This window comes from Dipodomys spectabilis, unplaced genomic scaffold (genome assembly GCF_019054845.1).
Source record: "Dipodomys spectabilis isolate Male_0828 unplaced genomic scaffold, ASM1905484v1 ptg000054l, whole genome shotgun sequence".
Classification (NCBI taxonomy): Eukaryota; Metazoa; Chordata; class Mammalia; order Rodentia; family Heteromyidae; genus Dipodomys; species Dipodomys spectabilis.
Genome location: NW_024870731.1, coordinates 39461482 through 39485541, shown reverse-complemented (window position 1 = coordinate 39485541; position 24060 = coordinate 39461482). Strand labels below are relative to the sequence as shown.

Here is a 24060-nt window from a genome sequence, read left to right as displayed (position 1 = left end):
GTGTGTCTGGGACACACAGTGTGTGGGCTGGGACATTTATTTGCTTGTATTGGCTTCCTCTAGATGCACAACTATGTTAGTACATGTATACATACAATCATGCACTTCTATGTTCACTGGACACACAAAATAGGTTAGCTCAGCAGGTCTCAGTGCTGTCCTAGACTCAGTTTACCAATAAGAGAACTGAGGTAGGAGAAGATCAACTTGACTAAGGTATACGAAATGACCACTTGGGCAGACACTGACCCCACACTCCAAGGAATGCCACTTAATCTCCATAGGGCTGCTCTGAGGAACGTGCACGAGGCTCTTTCTCATCTGAAGACAAGAGTGACACGAGTTCCTCTTTGCAATCTGATGTGGAGTTTTACTGAAAGAATACAGAGGTCTTCAGCTTACTGACAGATGCTCCAAGAATGTTTGACCATTGGCATTGTGGGCTGCACAACTGGTGACATTATTGAAAAATCATTCCAGGGAGTAAGTCATATGGAAATACAAGACACTTATTTTGGATTTTGTGTATGTATAACAGAGAGAGAGAGAGAGAGAGAGACAGAGAGAGACAGAGAGAGACAGAGAGACAGAGAGAGAGACAGAGAGAGAGAGAGAGAGAGAGAGAGAGAGAGAGAGAGACAGAGAGAGAGAGAGTTTCCCTCTATAGTTCAGTAAGCCTCCAACTCCAGTGCATCACCACACTGTGTTCTACAAGGCATTTCACCAGCTCCCTTTGGTTAGACATTGGGAATGAGATGGATTTTCTTATCTTTCCACCTTTGGAATGTTTCCAAACTCTTTCTCATCCTAAATTCCTAGAAGTGTAACAACTCTCTTATTTTTAGTGGGAACTACCATCTGGTAGTCACTCACCATGATGTTGAACATAAGAAGAAAGAGGATAGGTAATGACTGGGGTCCTCTTCTCTGGGCTTTAAAAGCAGCATGGGTGTCCTTTGGACACATTTATAGGAATGGGTGAGAAAAGTGGACCTATGGTCCCATCAAGGAGCTAACCTTCCTCGAGTGGCACCTAGCCAGTCCTACAACAATGCAGGAAGTCCCAGATCACCTTGCTATAAACTGACAAGTTCTGAGGTAGAGTCTTTGCTATGAGAACTGGGCGTGTTAAGCACTGTCAAACCAAGCTAGCTTCTTGAAACTGGTTAAAGAAAATGATCCAAAAAAGAAGAAACCAAGGGGAAAAGAAGTGAGATTCAACAGAAGTCCCGCTCTGCTCTACCCAGAGATCCACACTTCGTGAGGACTGGTGAGAAGGCACCTGAGCTGCCAGAAACACAGAAAAGAAAAGAAAACCAATAAAATAAGTAAATGGTGCTACCAATTAAAAAGTTACTCATCTGCCAGGCCAGGCACCGGTGGCGCACACCCGTAATCCCAGCTACTCAGGAGGCTGAGATCTGAAGATCCCAGTTTGAAGCCAAAAAAAAAAGTGGAAGTGCAATATAGCTCAAGTAATAGAACACTAATCCTTGAGCAAAAAGAGATGGCCCTGGTTCATTCAGATCAGAATGAACATAGCAAAACTGAAGTGAAGTCATTGAAAGCAAATAGAGTAGGAAACAAATGCTTGAACAGACAAAAGCTTGAAAGACAGGAAGGGTCTGTGCCACCTGAGGCAGACCCAGCAAACTGATTTGTCCAGAAGCCTACTTGATACAAAATATTTTCAGTGTTGTAGACCTTGTGATCTGGGCCACGGTCATCCACTCTGCAATATGAAAGCAGCCACAGGACCATGCAAGGCCCAGCCCTTGACAGGTAAAGGCAATGCACAGGAAAAGCATGAGCATGGCAGTGTTCCATAAACGCGTTTACAAAAGCAAGCAGCCCCTGGAGAGGACCTAGTGGGTGGCTGGAAGTCCCATGGGCTCAAAGGAAGTGTATATATGGCTCTAAAGTCATAGTGGCAGGAGGGTGAGGGTAGCAGTAAGAGCAGGAAGATGCTAGAAGGCTTGTTCAAAGGGATTAGATGATTCCTGGCTGCTCAGATGGCGGAGCACAGGATGGGCACTTAAAAACGATTCTTGCTAGGTGCTGATGGCTCACAGCTCTCATCTCAGCCAGTAAGGAGGCTGAGATCTGAAGATCATGGTTTGAGGCTAGCCTGGGCAGGAAAGTCTCTGAGACTCTTAGTACCAACTAGCCAGCAAAATAAATAAATAAATAAAAAGCTGAAAGTGGAGCTGTGGCACAAGTAGTAGAGCCCCAGCCTTGAGCCCCAAACCTAAGCAACAGCATCCTCAAGCTCCAGTACCTGCATACATGAAATACAGATTCTTAAGAGTGACCCCTGTGAAAGAGGTAGATGGTTAGATGGTAACTATGCTAAAATTCTCCAAAGAACTAGACTAAAAGTTAACTGTGACAAAAAAAAAAAAAAACCTCTCCTGGAATATCTAGCCCTAGAGGGAGGCCCTAGAAGACAAAGCAGAATATCATTATGGGATGTTTTGGGGCCTCAACCAACCAGCCTAGTGCAATGGAAGGCCTCCGATCACACCGTACTCATGGCTACCAGCAGAGCTGTGGTTTGAATGAGGTGCGATGGAGCTCAGACGCAGGAGGGAGGCACTTGTCCATCTTGAACCCCAGAGGACTGACCCAGACACCAGGACTGTTGTAGCTGATAGCTGAGTCTTTGTCACCATGAACGGTTGGTTGCCTTACAGCTTCTTTCTAGAACAGCTGCCCTGGGAAGCTGGCTTCCAAAAACAGAACACAGCAGTGACATTTCCATTTCCTAAAGTTCTTTATGAGGGTCTGAAATTCAGTGTGTTTGTTAAACAATCTCCTGCTCACAACTCATAACCCTGGAATACAATATGCTCATGGGCAAACTTTGCAGTTCAGAGATTTGCGTCCACTGTTCGCCTCTCTGCTGTTTGTCAGTTTTTGCTTCGTAGGAATGGGTGACAATTCCCTCCCTCCCTGTGCTCGTTCCCTACTATACTGTAAGCATGCAATGATCCGACTAAGAAACTAACACAAAGGTATCCATGACTTAAAAAGTATTTTGTCTTTCCTCTGCCCGCCCAAGGAGGATACAGAGAAAAATAAGTTAAAGAGTATGTAAATCTTAATGGAAAGGTTTGGAAAAAAATTATATTAAGTGAAGTAAGCCAGGCCCAAAGAAACATAGGTTCCATGGTTTCCCTTATTTGCAATATCTAGTATATGCCTGAGACAAGCAGAAAAGGTCAGGTAAGTTGATGTTAGGGAAATGAACCCTAAGATATGTATTCAAATGTTTTTTTTTCTTTCATATGATTGTTTCTAACACATTTATAAGATTTTTTTTGTTGCTTTGCATGTCCCTCCCCTGCAGTATAACCCCTGCTTTCACTGTATTTGATGTCGGTATAATTTGTGGAGGGGAAGGGGAAAAACAAATCGTTTAAATAGAGATACAGGTGGACCCATTGCAACAATGAGATGTACAAGTCGTTATGTCAAAACAAACTTTACAACTTTAGTGCAGGGGGGGGGAGGTGGGGTCTGGGGAGGATTGGGTGGGGGCAAAGGGGGGGAGGATGGAAAGGGGAAACAAAGGAGGAGGCTACAATGCTTGATAAGAAATGTACTCATTATCTTGCCCATGTAATTGTAACCCCTCTGTACAGTATTTTCACAATAAAAAAAAGAGTATGTAAATCTTTACCTCACAATGGGTCACTCTTCACCTAGAAGTTAAATGTACTTCAATACACACACACAAAAATATGGCAGGTACTTCTACATAGGGAAAGTCAGAACAGCAAACAAAGAGAAATGGTCTAGAAGTAAACAAAATAGGTGCTAAGCCCTCACAAATGAATTAGCTGAAATAGAATGGATGCAATGGACGGTGCAAACAGTATCATTCTAAGACTAAGTCAGAGCCCAACAAAGTTAAGTACCAGGAAATGGGCTTGCAGGAGGGGGAAGGAGGGTCAAGGGGAAAGTAGGGAGAATACAGGCAAGAATTCACTATCTGTCTAACAAAGAATTGAGAACTATGAGGGAAGACGTGTCAATGGGGAATAAAGATACTGAAGGATGACACAGATCGAGATGCAAGGGACACATACGTTTGCTTTGTTAAATGGCAAAAGAACTTCAATACATAACCTAAAAACTAAGACAAGCGAGGGAGCGGAAGGGCTGGGCGGCACTGTATTCACAAACTGCTTTGCTGAACGGCAACTCCTTTGCACAACTACTTGAAAAAAATAAAAACATTCAAACCAAACCAAACCGAGAAAGATGATGGCTAACCGCCGGGTTAAAGCGAACCACCCTGTTCGTGTGGTATTTGGTCCGAGGCCAGGCAGCCGCCATCCTGGCACAACGGCACGGATGGAGTCAGAGGCAGAGAGGAGGCAGGCTGACAATGTGGTCTGCCCTGCGGAAACCATCACTATGAACTGATCCAGGGCTTCGGGGTCTGTTAGCCAGAATCTCCCAGGTGTGGAGAACGGATCATACCTAAATCAGGCTTCTTGGGAAGCAAAATTAGTCCTTGGCAAGTGATAAATCACTTAAGGGAGCTCACATCCAAGTCGAAAGCAGAAGATCAGGGAGATGAACGGTCGAAACAGGCACCTGGGATTTCCATGAGGAGCTCTCCCTGTCCACCTACCCATCTCCACGGCCCTCACCCCCATGTGCAAAGACCGTCTTTCGGGTAGAGGGACACTGGACATGTCCAGGGAGCTCCTGGAGGCCCTGACTTGTTGTGTCTATTGCGTGTCACCCCCCACCCCCACCTGGCTCTGTCTTTTCCCGAGGACTCTATTTCCCTCCAGCCCTCAGTGTCTGGAGTCACTATCACTGACTACATAAATACTCTTGATGCGGTTTCTTCTTGGTGCTTCCTCACCATGCATTCGCCATCCAACCTGTCCAGGAATCACCACACACATCCCCAGGGTAGACTGACTAGGTTCTTATAACCATGGATGGTGGTCAGGAGGAGATGGCAAGAGGGAAGTTTCAGATCTAGAGGAAGGCCATTGGACAATGAGGTCTTGGAGAGGAACTAGATGGGCCGGTCCCCTGGCCTAGAGCCTTGGTAGTGTCAGGACCCCTGACTGCTCACCAGCAAGCTAGACTCTGTCCCGATGCCTCGTGTTCTTTTAGAAAATCAAAGGTCGTCTCTTGCTACCCCGGGACAAACTCAAGCACAAAGCCTTGTCTCATTATTGTCATTCTAGCTGGAGGACGCTTCCTGGATCCGGGTGGCTGGTTTTCCTCATGACTGACTTGTCAAGCTGAAAGACACCTCACTGGAAAATTGGGCTCAGAGGGGTGCTTCCCAGGGGGCGGGGAGGGGGGTTCAAGGTCTCCCATTGAAGTTTCCTTTCAGCAGGCCTTGCTTTTCCTGAGCAGCTCTGTTCCGTCCTCGGATGGCTGGAGCCTTTGTCTGAACGCACTGAGCTATGTCCATATACTTCCAGCTCTGCTGAGTTTTGCATAGGCTCTCGGCTTCTTACCTGCTGAACTAGCTATCTGGAGACACGAGGGACTGAGCTGTGAGGACGGCAATTATCCTACGTGACGACTCCCGAAATGAACCGGGGCATCACGGGGAGAGGATAAACTGCCGGCCCTGGACATTGCCACACACCAGACCTGCAAACAGTCAGCTTCAGAGCCCTGGCTGGACTCCCAGGAAGGCCACAGCAGCCCACCGGCAGGAGGAGGGCTACAGACACTGCTGGAATAAATCTGAACAGACAAAAGCTAAAGCAGAGGCAAGACCGCAGCACCCAGCACAGATGCTGGGATCAGCCTGCGTGCGCAGGTCCTCAGTAAAGTACACGTTGGAACATATCTCTCTGCTGTGCTGAGAAACAAGGTCAAGGTTCTCATGAACCACTCCAGATGAGGAAATAAGGACTTCTGTTTAAAATGTGTGTGTGTGTGTGTGTGTGTGTGTGTGTGCTGAAATAGAAATTGTAACACAGTTTCTGACAATCAGTGGTCTGTAGGGAACAACCTCTTTCTCTACTTGATTGTTTACTAGAGTAAAGATTAAATAGTGAACAATATTATCTTTAAACATCAAGAGTGAATTAAAAGTTTCATCTTACATATAATATATTCATACATATTTGTGTGTATATCTATATAAAATTTCAAAACAAATAATTTGACACAAAAAGGCTAGATCCCGCAGAGTCTAGTCACATAGTCTTTTCCTGCAGGAAAAGTTCAAAATAGCTTTCAGGCCTTCTCTTTCTTCTCAGATCCCTCAGGCTATCTTCAAGGTGTCCTCTTGTGTCAGTCGATTACCATAGATGGATAGAAACTTCAACGTTGCTGTCTTACCTCCAGTTGCTTCTCACCCTCGCTCAGCCTCTGGGTGCTCTTCCTGAAATTTCCATTCCCAGATGCCCCGTGCTCCTTTATTTATAAACTCTGGTGGACCTTGAGGAGAGAAAGCCCTCTAATAACGTGGTTCGGGCTACGTGTGACCGTGTCACCCCTTGGTTGGGGAGACTGGCAAGTCCAGGAGGGCAGAGAGCAAGAGGAACTGCACCCGAGAGCTGACCTTGCACAACTCAGCGTGTGTGTGTGTGTGTGTGTGTGTGTGTGTGTGTGTGTGTGTGTGTGTGTGTGTGTGAGGAGCCTTTCCTCTGAAGAAAGGCCAAGGGGGATTTCAGCTCACAGCCGTGAGCTTGGCCCGTCCCATTGGAAAGAGGTGGGGTTCGCACTGATTCAAAATTGGCTCCTAAAATGAGGCCATGTGACTTGTGCAATCATACTACTTCACACATACAAGGATGCATGTACATGCGTACCCCCTTTCCTCAGGAGGTGAGATTAAAAAAACTGCCTTATTTTCTTAAATATATGATAGCTGTTCACCTGACTGTCATGTGACAGCCTCTGCGTGTTAATTCCAGTTACTTGTCACTTTTTCTTCTCTCTCTCTCCTGATGGTATTGAGTCTTGAATTCAGGGCTTCAAGCTCGTGCTTGCCTTTTTCACTAAACACACGTGCTCTGCTATGAGAGCCACATATCTCTACGTCTGGCTTTGTGCTGGTTAACTGGAGATAAGAGTCTCATGGCCTTTCCTGATGGGGCTGGCTTCAAATTGCAGTTCTCAGATCTCAGCCTCCTGAGTAGCAATAAGGCAGCAATCCTGACCCAGTAGATTAATCTTCATAATTAATTCAGTCTCTGATTGTCTTACTCTGAGTGTGAACAGCTGCTTGGAAGGACGTATCAAGTGTCATTTGTTGGAGTTAATATTAAATCAGACATGGCACATAGATTTCACATTCTCTCCAGCCCTAAGACTGTATTGAGAATGATTTCAAGACCACACATCGGTTCCCAAGAAGTGTGTCATTATTGATTAGTAATGTCTGCCTTTTTTTTTTTTTTTTTGGTCTGAGATTTCTGAGTCCTATATTTGTTTCAGCAGGCTTGCGGCTCATATCTGAGGGAGCTGTCTCTTATGTGTAGAAGATAAAGGGGTTTGTGACATCTGTTTCTATTTCTTGGGAAACATTTCTTACCTGTCTCTCATACATGGTCCTGAGGCCCAAGCCTTTACCCTGGTTTTGAAAGTCTAGGGTTCAAGTCCTTGGTATTTCACTAGATTTTAAAAAAATCCTTGGGCTTATCTTTGTTCCTGGCTAATGTCTTTCTCATCTTTGTTTGGCACAAGAATTCATTTATTCTAAAGAGGTCCACAAGTACATATGAAAGAAATATATAGAAGATTGATTCTCTGGACAGGAAGAAAAGAGTTTAAATATTAAAAAAATATATATAATAGGCAGGGGGATGGGAAAGGAGAATAGAGGGGGTTAATCAGAACAAAGAATAATATAAGCATGTGAGAAAAACATATAGTTGGCTACAAATGGTAATCTTCCAACACACCTGTTAAAGTATTTATACTCCTTTGCCCCCTAGGGTTCTCCCATAATTCTGTGGGGTAGGCAGACATGTACTTATCTAGTAAACCTACTCCCCAGGAGATTATAATGGACATAGTTTTGAGATGCACAGAGATTTGCTATCAGTTGCCCGAATTTTATCATTTTGTGCACTGATGCTCCAGGGGAATAAGATTTTTAAAAAAACAACCCTACATCATGCTATTTGATTTTTGTAAAACACTTAGCTCCATTCTCATATGTGTGGGAGAGGGTTGTGGGTACCATGTTAGCAAAACTCTTCTTCCTTGGAACTCTTATTCCTTCCCAGCAAATGTTTCTGACCCTTGGTTGTGTCAACCTTTCCCTTTTCTCCTTCTCACCTTTTCTATAGCCAAACAACTGCATGACAAACCCAAAAGAATACAGCTGAGACCCCAGATTCCAGGCCTAGGGTAGTAAGCTCTACTTTCCCTGTGCAGGTCACATTGGGTAAAGTTTATCTTCCTGCTCACCTATGAGAAACTATGTACAGACAGTCCTGGGTCACTTAATGCTCAGGACCCATGCTGAGATGCAGGAAGGGGCAATTTCCTTATTAGGCAAACATCATAGAGAGTACTTACACAAACCAAGACAGCTACCCTATCATTAAGGGGTATCATCTCCTAGTACTGTGGCTGTGCATATACTTGTCCGGTATTCCAATATGTTCTCAAGCTTCCCATGACTGTACCAGCTCTCCTAGAAAGTTCTCTAGATACAGACCGGCATAGAAGTGCTATATAAATGGATCCACTGGTCACAGAGTCACCGCTTCAAGCATGTGTCTTCTTGTATGCATAACTCTCTTATTAGGTGTATCGACAAACCTTGTCTTTGCTTTTTGAGAGGAAGCAATCCAATCCTTCAACAGATAGTGTTAAGATAGAATAATGGCATAGTATCTCAATTCAGGAAACCAGCTGGTTTCTCTGAGGGTGTTACTTTAGTATTTTTATAGTTTTCCTACACCATTGCCCTTGCCTATATGAAATTCCTGAAACCTAGAATAATTCTCTTCTGGACAGAGCTTTACACTTTTATCTCTAGTCCTGTCGCAAGGCCCTCATTCTCGAACTCCGTTAAACAGTGATCAGAAAAGATAACCCATGGCCCTTTGCATTCTCCCTAACAAGATAAAAAATAATCTTTGTGGGGACTGATACTTTGTGAGATAATTAGAATCTTGTGTAACCACTCTTTGTATTCCAAGAAGTTCAAACACCAAAATTGCACAAAGGTATCCCTTGCAGAATGAAAATGGGTTGAATTTTCTGAAGCAGTAAATAGTTATCACTGAATTTACTGCAGGTTGTTTTTTAGTCTCTGTTGCAATGAAAATTTTCCATTTCAGGAAGTTACACTGTTAAACAGAAACAAAAATGGGAAGCCTGTGATTCTGTATACGGCCAGTTTGGCAAGCATGCCTTGTGCCTCCTTCTCTTTCTCTGTCTTGGCATTTGCTTCTTTTTTGCATTTGAAGTCCCATCAACTGTACATAGAGGAAGTGGTTATTTTTCAATCAGTCCCTCTTATTTCTCTAGGCACAGGCCTATCATCTGTGGACATGCATTTTCATTGCATATTATCCAATTTGCCAATTTTATACCTTTACTCACTTATGACAACTAATCATGTAAAGCATTCTAACCCATTAAGAGTCTATAAAGAAGCCGGCCAGTGGTGGCTCATATACAATCCTAGCTACTCAGGAGGCTGAGATATGAGGATCATGGTTCAAAATCAGCCCAGGAAGGAGTCTGTGAGACTCTTATCACCAATTAACCACCAAAAAAGCCAGAAGTGAAACTATGGCTCAACTGTTAGAGTGCCAGCTTTGAGTGAAACAAACAAACAAACAAACAACAACTAAGGGACTAAGGGACAGCGTCCTCACCTGAGTTCAAGCCTGCATTCTGCACACACACACACACACACACACACACACACACACACACACACACAAGAATAGTCTACAAAGAAAGTAAGTCGGTTTTCTAAAACTCTGGGGTCAAACACGTACCACTTAGAGACAACTTAATTCTTTCCCACAGTTCAATCCTGGCAGTTCAAGGAGTTCTAGGAGAAAATGTCTCCTAGAATGACCTCAGTCAGCAAATGGAATCCCTGAAGCCTTGTGTCATTGGACTTTTCACTGAGAAAGTTACAGGTGAGTCTTCCTGGAAAGACCCACGGTCATAAGTAGAAGCAGCTAGAAATGAACTTGATGGAGACAGAGACTCAAACACACATTACAAGACTCCTCCTTAAAACCTTAGTGACTATCATTCCCTATCTTCTAGATCACCAAGCATAAATGCACAGGAGAGAGTTTGTGCCCTTCACCTACTGCAGGGGGCGCTGTGCACTTTAACAACACAGTCATCTGCATGGGCTTCCACGTGGCCTGCAAGAATTTCATTCTGGTCTCCATTGCATTTCATTCTCCGAACTCATACATTTTACTATTCCCTTGGCCCAGGGACAGATAGAAGAAATAAAATGAAATTCAAGTTGGCTTCACAGGCAATAAACATGCATTATGAATTTGAGCAATCCCGTGAGGAGCGTGCTCTGATCATTGAACATGGATTTTAGAAGAACTTCCTCTAAAGACTTTCGATGACTAAAACCATAATCTGGAGTCATTCACTTTCCTTAGTTTTAGAATCGTGCGTGGTCTCATGAAATATTCACATGAAGGAAATAGAGCCCAAGCTTGCAGCTTCTGAATCACACAGTCTTGGTAAACAACATCATTTTTGTTGGAAAAAAGCAACTGGATGTCACTACATCATGTAGATAAAACGCTGAGAGCAGAGGTAAAAATTTAAAAAGCCTCATTCCGCTAATTCTGAGAGACTAGTCTCCCGAATATTCCTAGACATCCTTACTTCAATCTTGATTTTCCCATTGGGGACTGAACTTTTGGGAGACTGGTCCAAAGTAATTTGAAAGTAGATGGATTCTCAATGTCCCAACATCATACCCTAATGACAAGGCTCCATTTATAGGCAGGCCAGGCGCAGAGATGCCTTGGAAGGTCAAGGCAAGGAGGATCATGAGGTTAAGTCTTAAGGTCAGCCTGGACTAAATAGGAGAAGCTGCCTTTAAAACAGATAAACAAATAACCTATAACTGGCTAGATGAGTGTAAAAGTTAACTGTGTATGCCCAGTTGGCACAGAAGGCAAAACTACACCTAAACATACACTAATTGCATTTAAAAATGAGCACTTATTTATGTGGGGAGATGCCTATTAGGCTTGGCCTATTAGCTTTATCTTGGACCAACGTATTAGAAGCAACTAACTTTGACTCTAATATATCTGACTCTTATACACCTCCAAGTTCCACAGTCTGTTGATCTCCTCTGTCTGTCCTGGTGAGAAAGTTGAGCAAATGGCTTACTGGGATTAGTATCCATCTAGCCAGATTTAGATCCATCTAGCCTTGGGTAGATGACAACCAAGCTTTCTCTACGCTCCCCAGCTCTACTGGGTGTATGTGCAGTGGGTAACTCACACTCTTCTGAGAAGAAGCAGAAAGCTCACCACCATGTGAATAAGTGCCATCCTAGATACATCCACCTGCAACACAGGTACCCCATTTACCTACCCCAAATTCTTATGCAAGAATTGGTGAATCAATAGAAAGATTTAATTTAGGTATATCAGATCGCTTTGTACTCAATCATCCCTTCTTACTGTGAATAATGCCATAGTAAAACAACTTGAAAGGTTACACTGGGTTGGGTTTAAGTGGGGAGTTTATAGCATATTTAAACTCAAGTACCATTCACCAACAAGTCTAGGCTTTTAAGCTTGGGGATTGCTATTCTCTTATTTTATCCAACCTGCTTGGTTTTTAAGACCTACAAACACACGTGTGAGCAATGCCAGGGCCTGAACTCAGAGCCTGGATATGGTTCCTTAGTTGTTTTGTTTTTCTCAAGGTTGGTAGCTCTACCACTTGAGCCACAGCTCTACTTGTGGCTCTTTGCTGGTTATTTGGTGGTAAGACTCTCATAGACTGCCTTGCTCTTGGCTTCAAACTGTGATGCTTAGTCCTCCACCTCAAGAGTAGCTAGGAATTATCATCCTGAGCCACAGGGCACCCAGCTAGCCACCATCTTTCTAAAACCGTTGGAAGGGCTGCTCGTTCATTTGCACTTACCTTTTCTGCTGACTGCGCTGTCCCGAAAAAAATCGGAATGAAGGCCAGCCACACTATACACGTGGTGTACATGGTGAAGCCGATGGGCTTGGCCTCGTTGAAGTTCTCCGGGACGCCCCGAGTCTTGATGGCATACACTGTACAGGTCACCATGAGGAGGATACTGTACCCCAAGGAGCAAATGATTTGCAGATCGCTGATGTCGCATTTGAGCACGCCCCTGGCCTGCTCCGGGTTCATGGTCTTGTGCTCATCATAGTCTACGATGATGTTGGGCGGGTCGACGCCAAACCAAATGAAAACCCCAAGGAGCTGCACGGATATCAAGCTGGACGTGATGGCCAGCTGGGACGTGGGGCTGATGAGCCGGGGGGCGGTCACCGATTTCTTACCTTGCTCAAAGATGCGATAAATCCGATTGGTTTTGGTCAACAGGGCCGCATAGCTGATGCACATCCCCAAGCCCAGGAAGACTCGTCGGAAGGAGCAGACGGCCACGTCGGGCTTGGCGATCATCAGGAAGGTGATGATGTAGCACAGGAAGATGCCGGTCAGCAGCACGTAGCTGAGCTCGCGCCCGGATGCCCGGACGATGGGTGTGTCGTTGTAACGGATGAAGGTGGCCATGACGAAGATGGTGGCGATGATGCCCAACATGGCCAGGAAGACGGGGATGACCGCCCAGGGAGAGTGCCACTCCAGCTTGATGATGGGGATGTTCTGACAGCCTGTCCGGTTCTCGTTGGGCCTCTGGTCGTAGGGACAGTGCTGGCAGGTCATCTCATCAAACTGGTACTGGTATCCGTCACAGGGCTCACACGTCCAGCAGCATGGGGTGCCTTTCTGGGTCTTCTTCCTCTGGCCAGGTTTGCAGGGCAGTGTGCACACGGAGGAGGGGATCTCCCGGACACCTCTCCCCCACTGCAGGTCTTCTATCTACAGCGCGAGAGACAGAGAAGGCAACACAGGGTAGCTTAGTCCAAAAGAGGAGCAGCTCCCCCCTCATCCCCCCCCCAACAGCACCACGGTGTAAAAGCAGCTCACACCAGGGGTGTGGTGAAGTGAGACCGCCTACGGCCCTCTCCCTGGTAAACTCTCCCAACTGCGATTTGATCTTGACCTGGGGAAGGTCCCATCTTCACCAGGGTAGTGTGTCCCAAATGCATTGAAGAGTTGGGTTGGATGGAGACAGGAATTGAATGACAGGCTCTGTTCCTTTCTGGGACCTCTCAAATGGTAGTATCCTGAAAGTGAGCTTTGGGGTCTGAAGTGTTAATCAGTGCCCAGAGGATACATTGTGTGTGTGTGTGTGTGTGTATGTGCGCGCGTGTGTGTTTACACTTCTGGTGTTTTGGTCGTTAATTGGATGTAGAATCTCATGGATTTTCTGCCTGGGCATGGTTTCAAGTCATGATCCTCAGATCTCAGGCTCTTGAGTAGCTAGGGTGACAGATGTGAGCCACCGGTGCCCTGCCTAGAGGATTCTTTTGAGTAAATGAAAAAGTATGAACATGTACTCTGCTGCTCTACTGCCTCTTCCTGGATAGAAAGTGCCACCATCCCAAATCAACTTCACAGAACACAACACAACCACGAGTGATGTGAATATTACTCCTCTCCCTGACTAGATGCCTTCTTTTAAAACATTCTTTAAGAATTATGTTTGATAAAATTGCAATGCTGACACCTTCTTAAAATGACTGCAGAACTCCAGCTGGGCACTGATGATTCACACGTATAATTCTAGTTAATCAGGAGACTGAAGTCAGAGGATTGTGGTTCTAAGCGAGCCTGGTTAGAAAACCCTTGAAGACTTCATCTCCAAAATAACCAACAAAAAGTCAAGGCTGGGTGGAGTGGCTCAAGTGGTGGAGCACCAGCCAAACAAGCTTAGTAGGCACAAAGACCTGAGTTCAAATCCAGGCTTCAGCAAAACAACAACACACATACAAGCGTGCACACGCGCATATGTGCACACACACACACATACACATGCTCTACAAAATCCCCTATAACGCTTGCCGTTTTCACTGAGTGCTTTTGGAAGATGATCTGTGTATCTGTGTACCACAGGGGAACAGTTACACTCTTGACTAAAGGCTTAAACACCGTTAGAGTATCCAAGCATTCAGGCAGCACCTGATAAGAAACGCATAAGGTCTGGAACACTCACAAGATTGGCCAGCCACCTCTTTGGAGATGGAATGTAAATGATATCACTGTATCCCAGGGGACAATGAAAGCATGTTTACTGAATTTGAGGAATTGGGTTTCCCAGGGAGCACCAAAAGCAGAAGAATTCTAAGAATCAAGGGCATTGGACACTGGACACTGAGGAAAACCTCGTCACTGGGCTAAACTCCCATCGGGGTGGCCTCTTCCCCCTTGCTGGCACAGCTGCTCTTCCTCTTGCCAGCCATCAGTGCTTCAGCTCACTTTCCTGTGTGCTTGCTGTGGGGTTCACACTGCAGTAAGTTCCCAGATGCATGCAACGCGCCAGGCCTGCAGAGTTAGTATGTGGTGGAGGTTCTCTGTGATGTGACTACACAAACAAAGCATGGAGCTGAGTGGTGACCACAGTTTGGGAAGTCCCGTTCCCAAGTCTGGATTGTGCCGTCCTAACAAATCCCAACATTGCCCAAGAAAGACCCCCCTTTTGCAGCTCCTCATACTCTTCCACTCTTTGAGACAGAAATGTTTTTTGGTCCATTGGCCCTTATAGAATTTAATTTAATTCTATAACTTTTTTTTTTTTTTTTTTTACTGAAATACCCGATGTTTTCAGGACATATGGTGGGTGGTACTCATGGTTAGAAAAAAAAAAGAAAGAAAACGTGTCAGAGAAATAAGCCTACACAGAGGAAATCAGAATAGCAAGGGGAAGATTGCTGGTGAAGCAGCTTGCGCTCTTGACTGTAGCTGTGTCTTGATGAGGTATTGCCATGGCTACACCATTACATAAACCAGCAGACGCATCTGGGCTAAACTACTATGACTTCCATTTCTGTTCCTTGCAACCACCAGTCCTGATTGATACATGGGTGAAGTGCAGAGTTTGGGTATCCTCAAGTTACAAAAGATGAACAGTTAACAAACTATTTAACAAAATAGGTAGATCCCAATGGAGAAATGTGGCCACGTTTCTCCGTACTTACACTATTAAAATTTTAACACAATTTTAATAACATTTTAATACAATTAACAACAAAAAAGATTAGAAAGGCACAGCAAAATCTGAGACACTTCTCTTTTATAGTCAATACTTCTTAGGAGATGACAAGAAAGAAAACAACTTGCCATATTGGAATTTGAACACTTGGTTAACGTAAGATACCATCGCAAAAACGGCACAAAGCTTTTAGTATTTCAAAGTGAGCTACATTGAGTGTGTGAATCGAAGAGCAAGTGATTATTTTAAAGAAAGGCTATAGCTCAAGGATTAAACTTCATAAAAGATTATAACCTTGTGATGGTTGCATTCAAACTTGAACCAGAGTCTCAAGAATCTTCACAGTGAACTCATTTGCCCAAGTCAGCAGTAATAAATCTAGCTAAATATAAAACATAATCATTTCTTCCTCTACATCACTGTCTAGGAGGCTGTTAGTCTCTGACAGCCCTTCCACAGCCATCAAATTAAGGACACAACTTGGAATAAGAGAGGAAAAAGATACGCTTTTGAAGTAAGGAGGTCAGGTCTGGCTGATGCCATATTGGCCACATGGTGGATGGTAGGGTCTGACATCTTGTCTTCATGCTGGGGGAAGGGAGCCCCCGCCCCTTTACCTGCCTCCCAGGTGATGGGCGTGGCCAGACCTCTGGAGTCAGGGGCAGACACTTGGCTGATAGGCTACTGAATCTGTCAGTCCAGTGCCTGTGACTGGGAATTTCCTGAGGATCTGCCCCCTGTGCCAATCTAGCCACTGGACTCCATGCCTCATGTGTCTCATGTGCTTTCTTTCCTCTTTAACATGTTTCCTAGCTGTGTTATGTGTATTTGCATGCTGCCTGCCGTTGTAACAACTGGCAGCCTGCAGCCTGTTAACTGTATAATAAAGACTCCACCATTCTGTATTTTAAAATGTGGCTTCTGGGATGATTCACCTTACAACACTTTAGCTTTACCAATGTCACAGTTTTGAGACGTAGGAACATTTTTTTAATTGCTATTATTGATAGAACTGTTTTCAAATGTCACATCCAAAGATCCAAGGAACTGTTACTGGAAAAGGCTAATAAACAAAACCAACAAATAAAATTCACTCACTAAATGTACCACTTCCTGATTCCAAGATTTGTGGATGCCAGTTCACCACATGATTGTGGTTGATCTGGGAGAAGAGGTGCAGGTCTTGCACGAATATCAAAACAAATGATGATTACACATCTTTATGTTATGGCCAACACCAAACCTCCATAGCACCCTGCTTTTCCCTCCTCCTGGAATCAAATCAAATGCCTGGCAAGGCAGAAAATCTTTTCCAAATCAATACAACAGATCTAAATATATACCAGAGCTCCAGTTACCAACATTGCATTGACTGATGACTTAATTGGCTTTCCATGTTCATTTAAAGCAGATTTCAACTTAGTGTAATTGTAGGTATGAAACTAACAGAGCTGTCTCTCTTGCTCCACATGAACGAAAGTCTAATTTGCTTGTTTGGCCCGCAAACATCATTAGTGAGGGTCCCAGAGGGTGGCAGCTCACCTTTAGAAGCGGAGGTGAGAATTATGTGGAAGCCATGCACGTGGCAGGTGTGAATCTGTCCTTGGCTACACAGTTCAGTTTGGTGCTTAGTGTCTGAAGATGAAATGTCCAGCTGGAAGTGCCAGGGTGTGGGGTGAACACTTTGCCCCGGTGGGCAACTTTTAATCTGCCAAGGGTCATTTGGATATTTATAACAATATTCTTTTTTTCAGAGCCATACAGATCTACCAATGGTGCAGATGTCTGTGGGCAGCCAATGAGAAGCACAGCACAATGCAAACATTCTCCAAGACTCTGCACAGACCCTTTGTTTCAGTTAGCTCTGAAGCCACATTTAAGGTGCAGAAAGATTAGACAAAGTCTGGGATGTATTCCATCTTGGTTAGAAGATACAGGGTTAAATTTCCAGGGAAGGAGGTAGTTTCTTTCTGGACAACCACTGTCTGTTGTTATTTGATATGTGGTTGGCTCTCTAGCTGGCTACTAGGGGTATGGAGTTGAGATCCTAGTGTGAGTCAGGAGAACAGAGTTTCACACCTGATTACACAGATGAATACAATTCCCAGCACACAGATTGTATAGAGGAAAGATGGATTCTTTAAGCAAGAACAAATTGAGCAGCTCCTGCCAATAATTGCCAGAATAAGATTAGAGAATCCAAGAAAGTTGTTCTTTAGTCTTAATAGGAGGGACATATAGGGGGGAGATACTCTCTTCAGCTTTTGAACTGTGATGTGTAAAAGCATGACGTTTGGAGTTGTCGCAGCCATTCTGCTACCATGAAGACATTAGTCTAAAGAACAGAAATTCACATTCTGAGGGTAGCAAAATAAAACACAACAAATAACAAGGACAGTAAAAACAATGTCATAATGATGACATCACATCATTGATGGCATTAATATATGGGTAGCATAATTATATCACCAAATTAACCCTAGTCCACTTAGCTCTGATTTTTTTTTTCTGGTACTAGATCTTGAACTCAAGGACTTGTGCTTGGCTTTTTCATTCAAGGCTGGGGTTCTACCACTTGAGCCATACCTCCACTTCTGGTTTTTGCTTTTTTTGCTGGTGAATAGGAGATAAGAATCTCTTGGATTTTTCTGTCCAGGCTGGCTTTAAACCAGCATTCTCAGATCTTAGCCTCTTGAGTAGCCACCCAATGTGCAGGTGCTGTGGAAGTTTGAACATGAAACGTGAGACTTCTCTTAATGGCTAACCAACTCTTCAAGAGCAATTTACTACTTACAGTAAAAAACAAAAGAACTTCTGCTGAATACATTCTTCATGACTTGTGTATAAAGTACCTGGAGACCTACTAACATTACTGAATAATTCATCCATAACTGACCCTTCTCACGTGGGTAAGTGACCAGTCTATAGTCACACTTTATGAGACACACTTGGCTTCCTGACAATGCTCAGGGAACATATCAACTCAGAAAACCAGCTTCGACCCCATTGCTTCAGGCTCAGACAGAAATAGGGAGAATGAGCTTGCCATGTAAGAGCATTGTCTCACCTAAGGGTTTTGGAGGAAAGGTTGGGGTTTAGTACAGAGAACTCCTACACAGGGACACGTAGGCATTATTAGGATGACTTAGAATATTAACATAAAGCCAAACCAGTTGCTGGCACACAGCCCCACACACCAATCAAACAGAAAATTTTAAAATAAACACTGTGCAGTACCTCCATTTTTATCTAGAAGAGATCTGTTCCTTTTGCCACACAGACATTTTGTATCTAAAGTAAAATCATGCCATTCCAAAGATGCATTTTCTTCTCCTGGTGAAATTCTATTTGCAAAGTTCCCCAGCTTACTCCACAGAGGGGGCCGTCTGCTACTTGAATTGCATAACTCTCTGCAAAATTATTTTTTACTTATTAGACCCTTTAATAGAACGAGCTCATTTGCAAAAAGCTTTCCTATTAGAATGTCATTTATTCATTAAAATACATTTGTTCTGTCTAGTTGATGTGGGCAAAAAAAAAAAAAACTTCCAACTTTTTCAGGAAAAAAATGCACAGGAATGAATGTAGAATGTTTCAATCCTTAGAAAGAGCTGCTTTGAGTTGGGGGTGGGGGGGGCACATATGAAGGACGGCAAGAAGGAAGCCAGACATTGGGTGACAGTGTCTTTCTTAAACTCAGTCCTTATTTTGGAACCTTAGGCACAGCGATGAAGTAGTGTCTGGAATCTGGGGATTTCTACATCACAATAAAACATGTTCATGAATTCAGATTTCCCGTGGTCAAAGTGGGTAATTACAGCAACTCACCTTTCCTAATAGATGCTGGGAAGAAAGTCGTGTGCACAATATGATTCGGAATGCTTTTTACTTGTGATGGACACTGGTGGGTCATGGGAACAGGGAGTATTTTGACATTGCCCACATGGCTTTGGTATGCAGAGACATTGGGGATACACTGAAGAATTGGAATGAGGGAGGAAATCTTAATGCCATTGGGTGAACTTTGCAACTGCGTAAGGACTTCTCTAGGCTTCTGCTCTTGACTATGTAAAATATCTTCTCTACTGGGCATCAGAGAGGGACATGTAAAGTGCTGAGCTACTCAGGAGGCTGAGTTCTGAGAATTCCGGTTAGAAGCCAGCTCGAGTAGAAAAATCCACAAGATTTGTTTCTCCAGTTAACCAGCAAAAAGCCAGAGGTGAAGCTGTGGTTCAAGTGGTAGAGTACCAGCCTTGAATTAAAATGTTAAGCAAGAACACAAGGTCCTGAGTTTAAGCTCCAATACTGGCACCGCACACATGCGCGCGTGCGTGCGCGCACACACACACACACACACACCACTAGTTCACTTCCATAGTATGAAATAGCTTTAATCCATTTAACCACATAGGGTCTTGCTTCATACCTGTACAAATGATAGGACACCAGCCTTGAGTGAAAATGTTAAGCAAGAACACAAGGTCCTGAGTTGAAGGTCCAGTTTTGGTACACACACACACACACACACACACACACACACACACACACACACACACACACACACACACACACACCCTCTAAACTACAATCCGCCTACTTTAGGCTACCCATCTTTGCTGGTTGGGGTTACAGGTGCATACTACCACGTCCCACATCCCTCCAGAGAGATGGACACGCAAGGACTTTTCTGTCCTGGAACCTTGAACCTCCTGTTGTCAGCTTCCCATACAGCTTAGGGTGATGAGTGTGTGCCACTATTCCCAGACACAGTTGTGGGGCAGGGTGTCTTAAAACCTCTTTCTACTTGACCTGGCCTCCAGCTGTGATCCTCAAGATTTCATTCCTCCCAAATAGCAAAGGTAAGCAGCTGTGTAGGCCACCAGCACTCTGCTGTTTCCTGGGCATTTCATGCATACCTATCCAGTGAATGTCCTTGACATTTTCCTGAGGGGAAATAAAAAGAAATTAAAGACGGAGCCTTCAATTGCTAGGTAGAGGGAACAGGAAACAATTAGCCCACTATGGAGCAGGGGAGGAAAACAAGTCATGTGCAATTTGCAGCCAAGGACACAATTACCACAAGAGGGTCTCTACTGTTCTCCCTTGGTAAACAAAGTCCACCTCAAAATAGACAATGTGAGCTGGAAAGTCACCTCCTGGACTCCAGGACTGACTCATCACCCCCAGAGAACGTGACAGGGCAGAACGTGACCGGGGCAGAACGAGACAACACAACAGTTAGTGTTCTGACTACAATGCTTATGAACCATGTATAAGAAACCCTAGCCGGGAGCCAGTTGCTCAAGCCTGCCATCTTAGCTACTTACCAGGCTGAGACCTGAGGATCATGCTTTGAAGTCAGCCCGGGCAGGAACGTCTGTGAGACTCTTATCTCCAATGAACTACCGGGAAAAGCCAGAGGTGGTGCTCTGGCCCAAGTGGTAAGTGCTACCCTTAAGTAAAAGGAGCCCAGGGACAGTCCCCAGGCCCAGAGTATGAAAAAACAGCAGCAGCAGCAGCAGCAACAACAAAAACCCATCATGGTGCCTGTGCAATAGTAGTTACCTAAATATTGCTTTTTATTAGAATATCTCACTCTTCCAATGATTGGCTTAATCTATGTGACTCACTTTACAATGGCTTTTCCCAAGTCCTCTTTTCCTTTTCTCCCCCTTCCTTTCCACCTCTTTCCCTTTCTTTCTCCTTCCCCTCTTTCCTCTCTCTTGTCCCCAGAGTTCTAATTCTTCTAGCCAAATACCACGGGCATTAAATATCACAGGAGCATTTCCCACTCTGCAAATCTAAAACAGAATGCATCTTCTTCTAGATCTTTCCATATATCTTCCACCTTTGTTTGGGGTATCCAGCGTTGTCAGGAACATGAGCATTGGAATTGGATGGGCATGGGTTCAAATGCTCCCAGAAGGATCTTAGCAAATGATTTAAACACTCTGAATATTATTAATTTGGGGGGGGAGGGGTCTGTGCATGGGAGACAATGTTGAATACCGCCTAGACCTATTGAGAAAAATAAAGATGCAGAGCTCAGCACGTGACATGTGATGATCTCTGTCTACTGGAATTATTACCAAAAACTTACCATTGGAAGGTCTTTGTCCATCTTCTCCTACGAACCCTTTTCCTCTTTTTCTCTACGATGATGATCTACCAAAGTCATCATAGGTGCATCTAAATTGTTCCCATTTTAGGTCCTTCCTTTGTTTCTTATCTTTTTGTTAAACCTCCCTGGCTAGGATTATCTAAAGTTCTTTATCTAGATTTTTTTCCTTTCCCTTCATCTCTTTCTCCTTCAATGCACACTCACAAGGGCAGATAGAACAACATGGTAATGTGTATGCTATGGTAGTTCACAATGGCTCCTTGTCTGAAGATATCACAGATCCTTCTCAGAAGGAAAATGTGAATTCTATTTCCTTCGGTTCCAATCCTGCCTAGTATTCCAGGGCCCACTGAGGCATGAAAGATCCCATATTACACATCTAGAGCTCAAGTCACTTGAAAACAGACCACCATTCCTAGGCCTCCAGCCCTAGGAATCTTCTGGAAAAGGGAAGTACTTTAATTTCTCTTTGAAGAAATGGAGGCGTTTCCCTGGGCATTACTTTAATTGCAGAGTGCTTTCCACACCCATTCTCTCCCAAGCCTTCAGCAACAAGCTTAAAATCCCCAAAGTGAACCTCAGGCTTGCATTGTCTCCATTGTTGGAAATCTCTTCACATTTTCTCTGCTATTTTTCTACTTTCTCCTCCACCTGAACCTCAAGCACTCAGACCATTATCTAGCCTTTTTTTTTTTTTTTAACTTAATCTTTCACAGAACCAAGAATGGGAGACAGAGTCTTGGGCAGATTCTCTCCCTGGGCCGAACATTCTGGATTCATACTTAAAGATATAAATTCTCCGAGTGGAAAGGAATTTCCCTCATTTCTGCCTTTGAGCATCCTGCCTCTTTGGTGAGACCCTTCTGAAGCTGTCACAGTTTGAATATGACCAATGATATAAGCCAGAATGATAGAAGGCCTCCCACCAAAGATACTACCACTTCTTCTCTAAGCAGCTCAGACATTCGTCTTGGGGTTTCACATTCAAGACAAGGTGCAAATTGCTTTTCACCTGCTCACCTGGGGACCTGGCGTGAGCCATGCTCTGGGCCAGGAAGAAATGCTGATTAGGCAGTGTTTCCATCTGAGACAAGAAAGGCTTTTGATTTTTTAAAAACATTTTTTCTTGCTAGTTCTTTCACTCTCCTTTCTATGGTTTTAGGCCCTGGATCTCCGTGTTCCCTTTTTGAACTATAACATAGAAACAGTTTTATACAGATGATTCAGGAGACTCATCTTGAATCACTGTGACCAATACCGTTTCTAAAGCGGAAGCTCTGTTGTGGTTGTGGTGGTGATGGTGTGTGTGTGTGTGTGTGTTTGTGTGGACTGGTGCTGGGCCTTGATCTAGGGGCTCATACTGTCACTTGGCTTTTCTTCTCAAGGCTGTGTCTCTAGCCACAGCTCCACTTCTGGCATTTGCCTGGTTTTATGGAGATAAGAGCTCTGATTTGTCTGCCTTGCCTGGTTAACTGAAATCCTCAGATCTCATCCTTTTCACTAGCTGGGATTGCAGGCAGGAGCTACTGATGGCCAGCAAAAGAATAAAAAATTAAAAAATTAAAAAAAAAAACACATCTTGATTTTGGTTTCATTTATTTTGAATACTGGGGTTTTAACTCAGGGCCTGGGTCTTGCTAGTCAAGTGCTCTACCATTTGCACCATGCTCCTAGCCTGTAGCAGAATCTTTTGAGAAAACAAAAACAATAACAACAAAAATCAACCCCTAATGACCTTGCCCATGTAATTGTAACCCCTCTGTACAGTATTTTCACAAAAAAAAAGGAAAAAAAAAAATCAACCCCTACTCTATTCAATACAGATACCTCAGAGAGGTGTTGATGTGTATTCGTTTATTTAGATTTTGTAATTGGGCAAAGCTTCTGTCTCTTTGATTTATAATCCATTGCTTTGGAATTCACTGGAAGACTGAACAAGCCATTCTTTTCTATCTACAGTGTGGTTCATCTTAACATCCTGCAGTGTCTGATCCTCTCCAGAAGCTGTGGCGTTACTTAGGGAGGGTTGTGACTGAATTCTAGCATCCCTTTTCAGTTCTCTCTTCTTGGGCTAGGACAACCCGAGGGTTCATGGGAAGAGCCAGCACATTTGCATGGGTTGGGTTTATTTTGGAGACAGGATCTCAGGATGTAACCTAGTTTGACCTGAAACTTGACAGCCTCCTGTCTCTTTCTTGCAAGTGCTGGCATGGAATGAATAGTTTCCAGAGGTGGAAGCCGCTCTAGTAAAGAATGTTTGTAAGGCAGTCACAATTTGGTCTGTGACCTCTCCCTGACTGGAGAGGGAGCGAGAACAAGCAAAGTTCTCCTGGAGCCTCACACAGTCATGCTCTAAGGCATCTGCTTTTATCTTGGGTAGAAAGCCCCACCCCTCTTGAAAGGACCACATGGTAGCCTTGAGACCCTTCCTAGTTTGTCCTCTCAATGAAAACTTCACTAAGAATGGCGAAAGGTGCTTTCTAGTGTGTCTTGCCATCCCGTGCATGTCTCTAATGAGTCAGTCATGTGCTCAGAGCTCAAAATGTTGTGATGTTTGATTCAACAAAAATAAGCCCTAAAATAATTCCAATAGGGTTAATTGCTATCTTCCTACAAGAAAACGATCCACTTTCCTGGGCATGCTTTTAATAACAAG

General features: G+C 44.0%; 1 protein-coding gene across 1 annotated transcript in view; it reads right to left on the bottom strand.

Moving 5' to 3' along the window:
* Positions 1-24060, bottom strand: part of Grm7 (glutamate metabotropic receptor 7) — a 567359-nt gene that overhangs the window by 81381 nt on the left and 461918 nt on the right. Inside the window, exon 8 of the mRNA XM_042680057.1 lies at positions 12115-13050. Coding sequence (XP_042535991.1) covers positions 12115-13050 — 936 coding nt within the window. The remainder of the gene's footprint in view (positions 1-12114; positions 13051-24060) is intronic.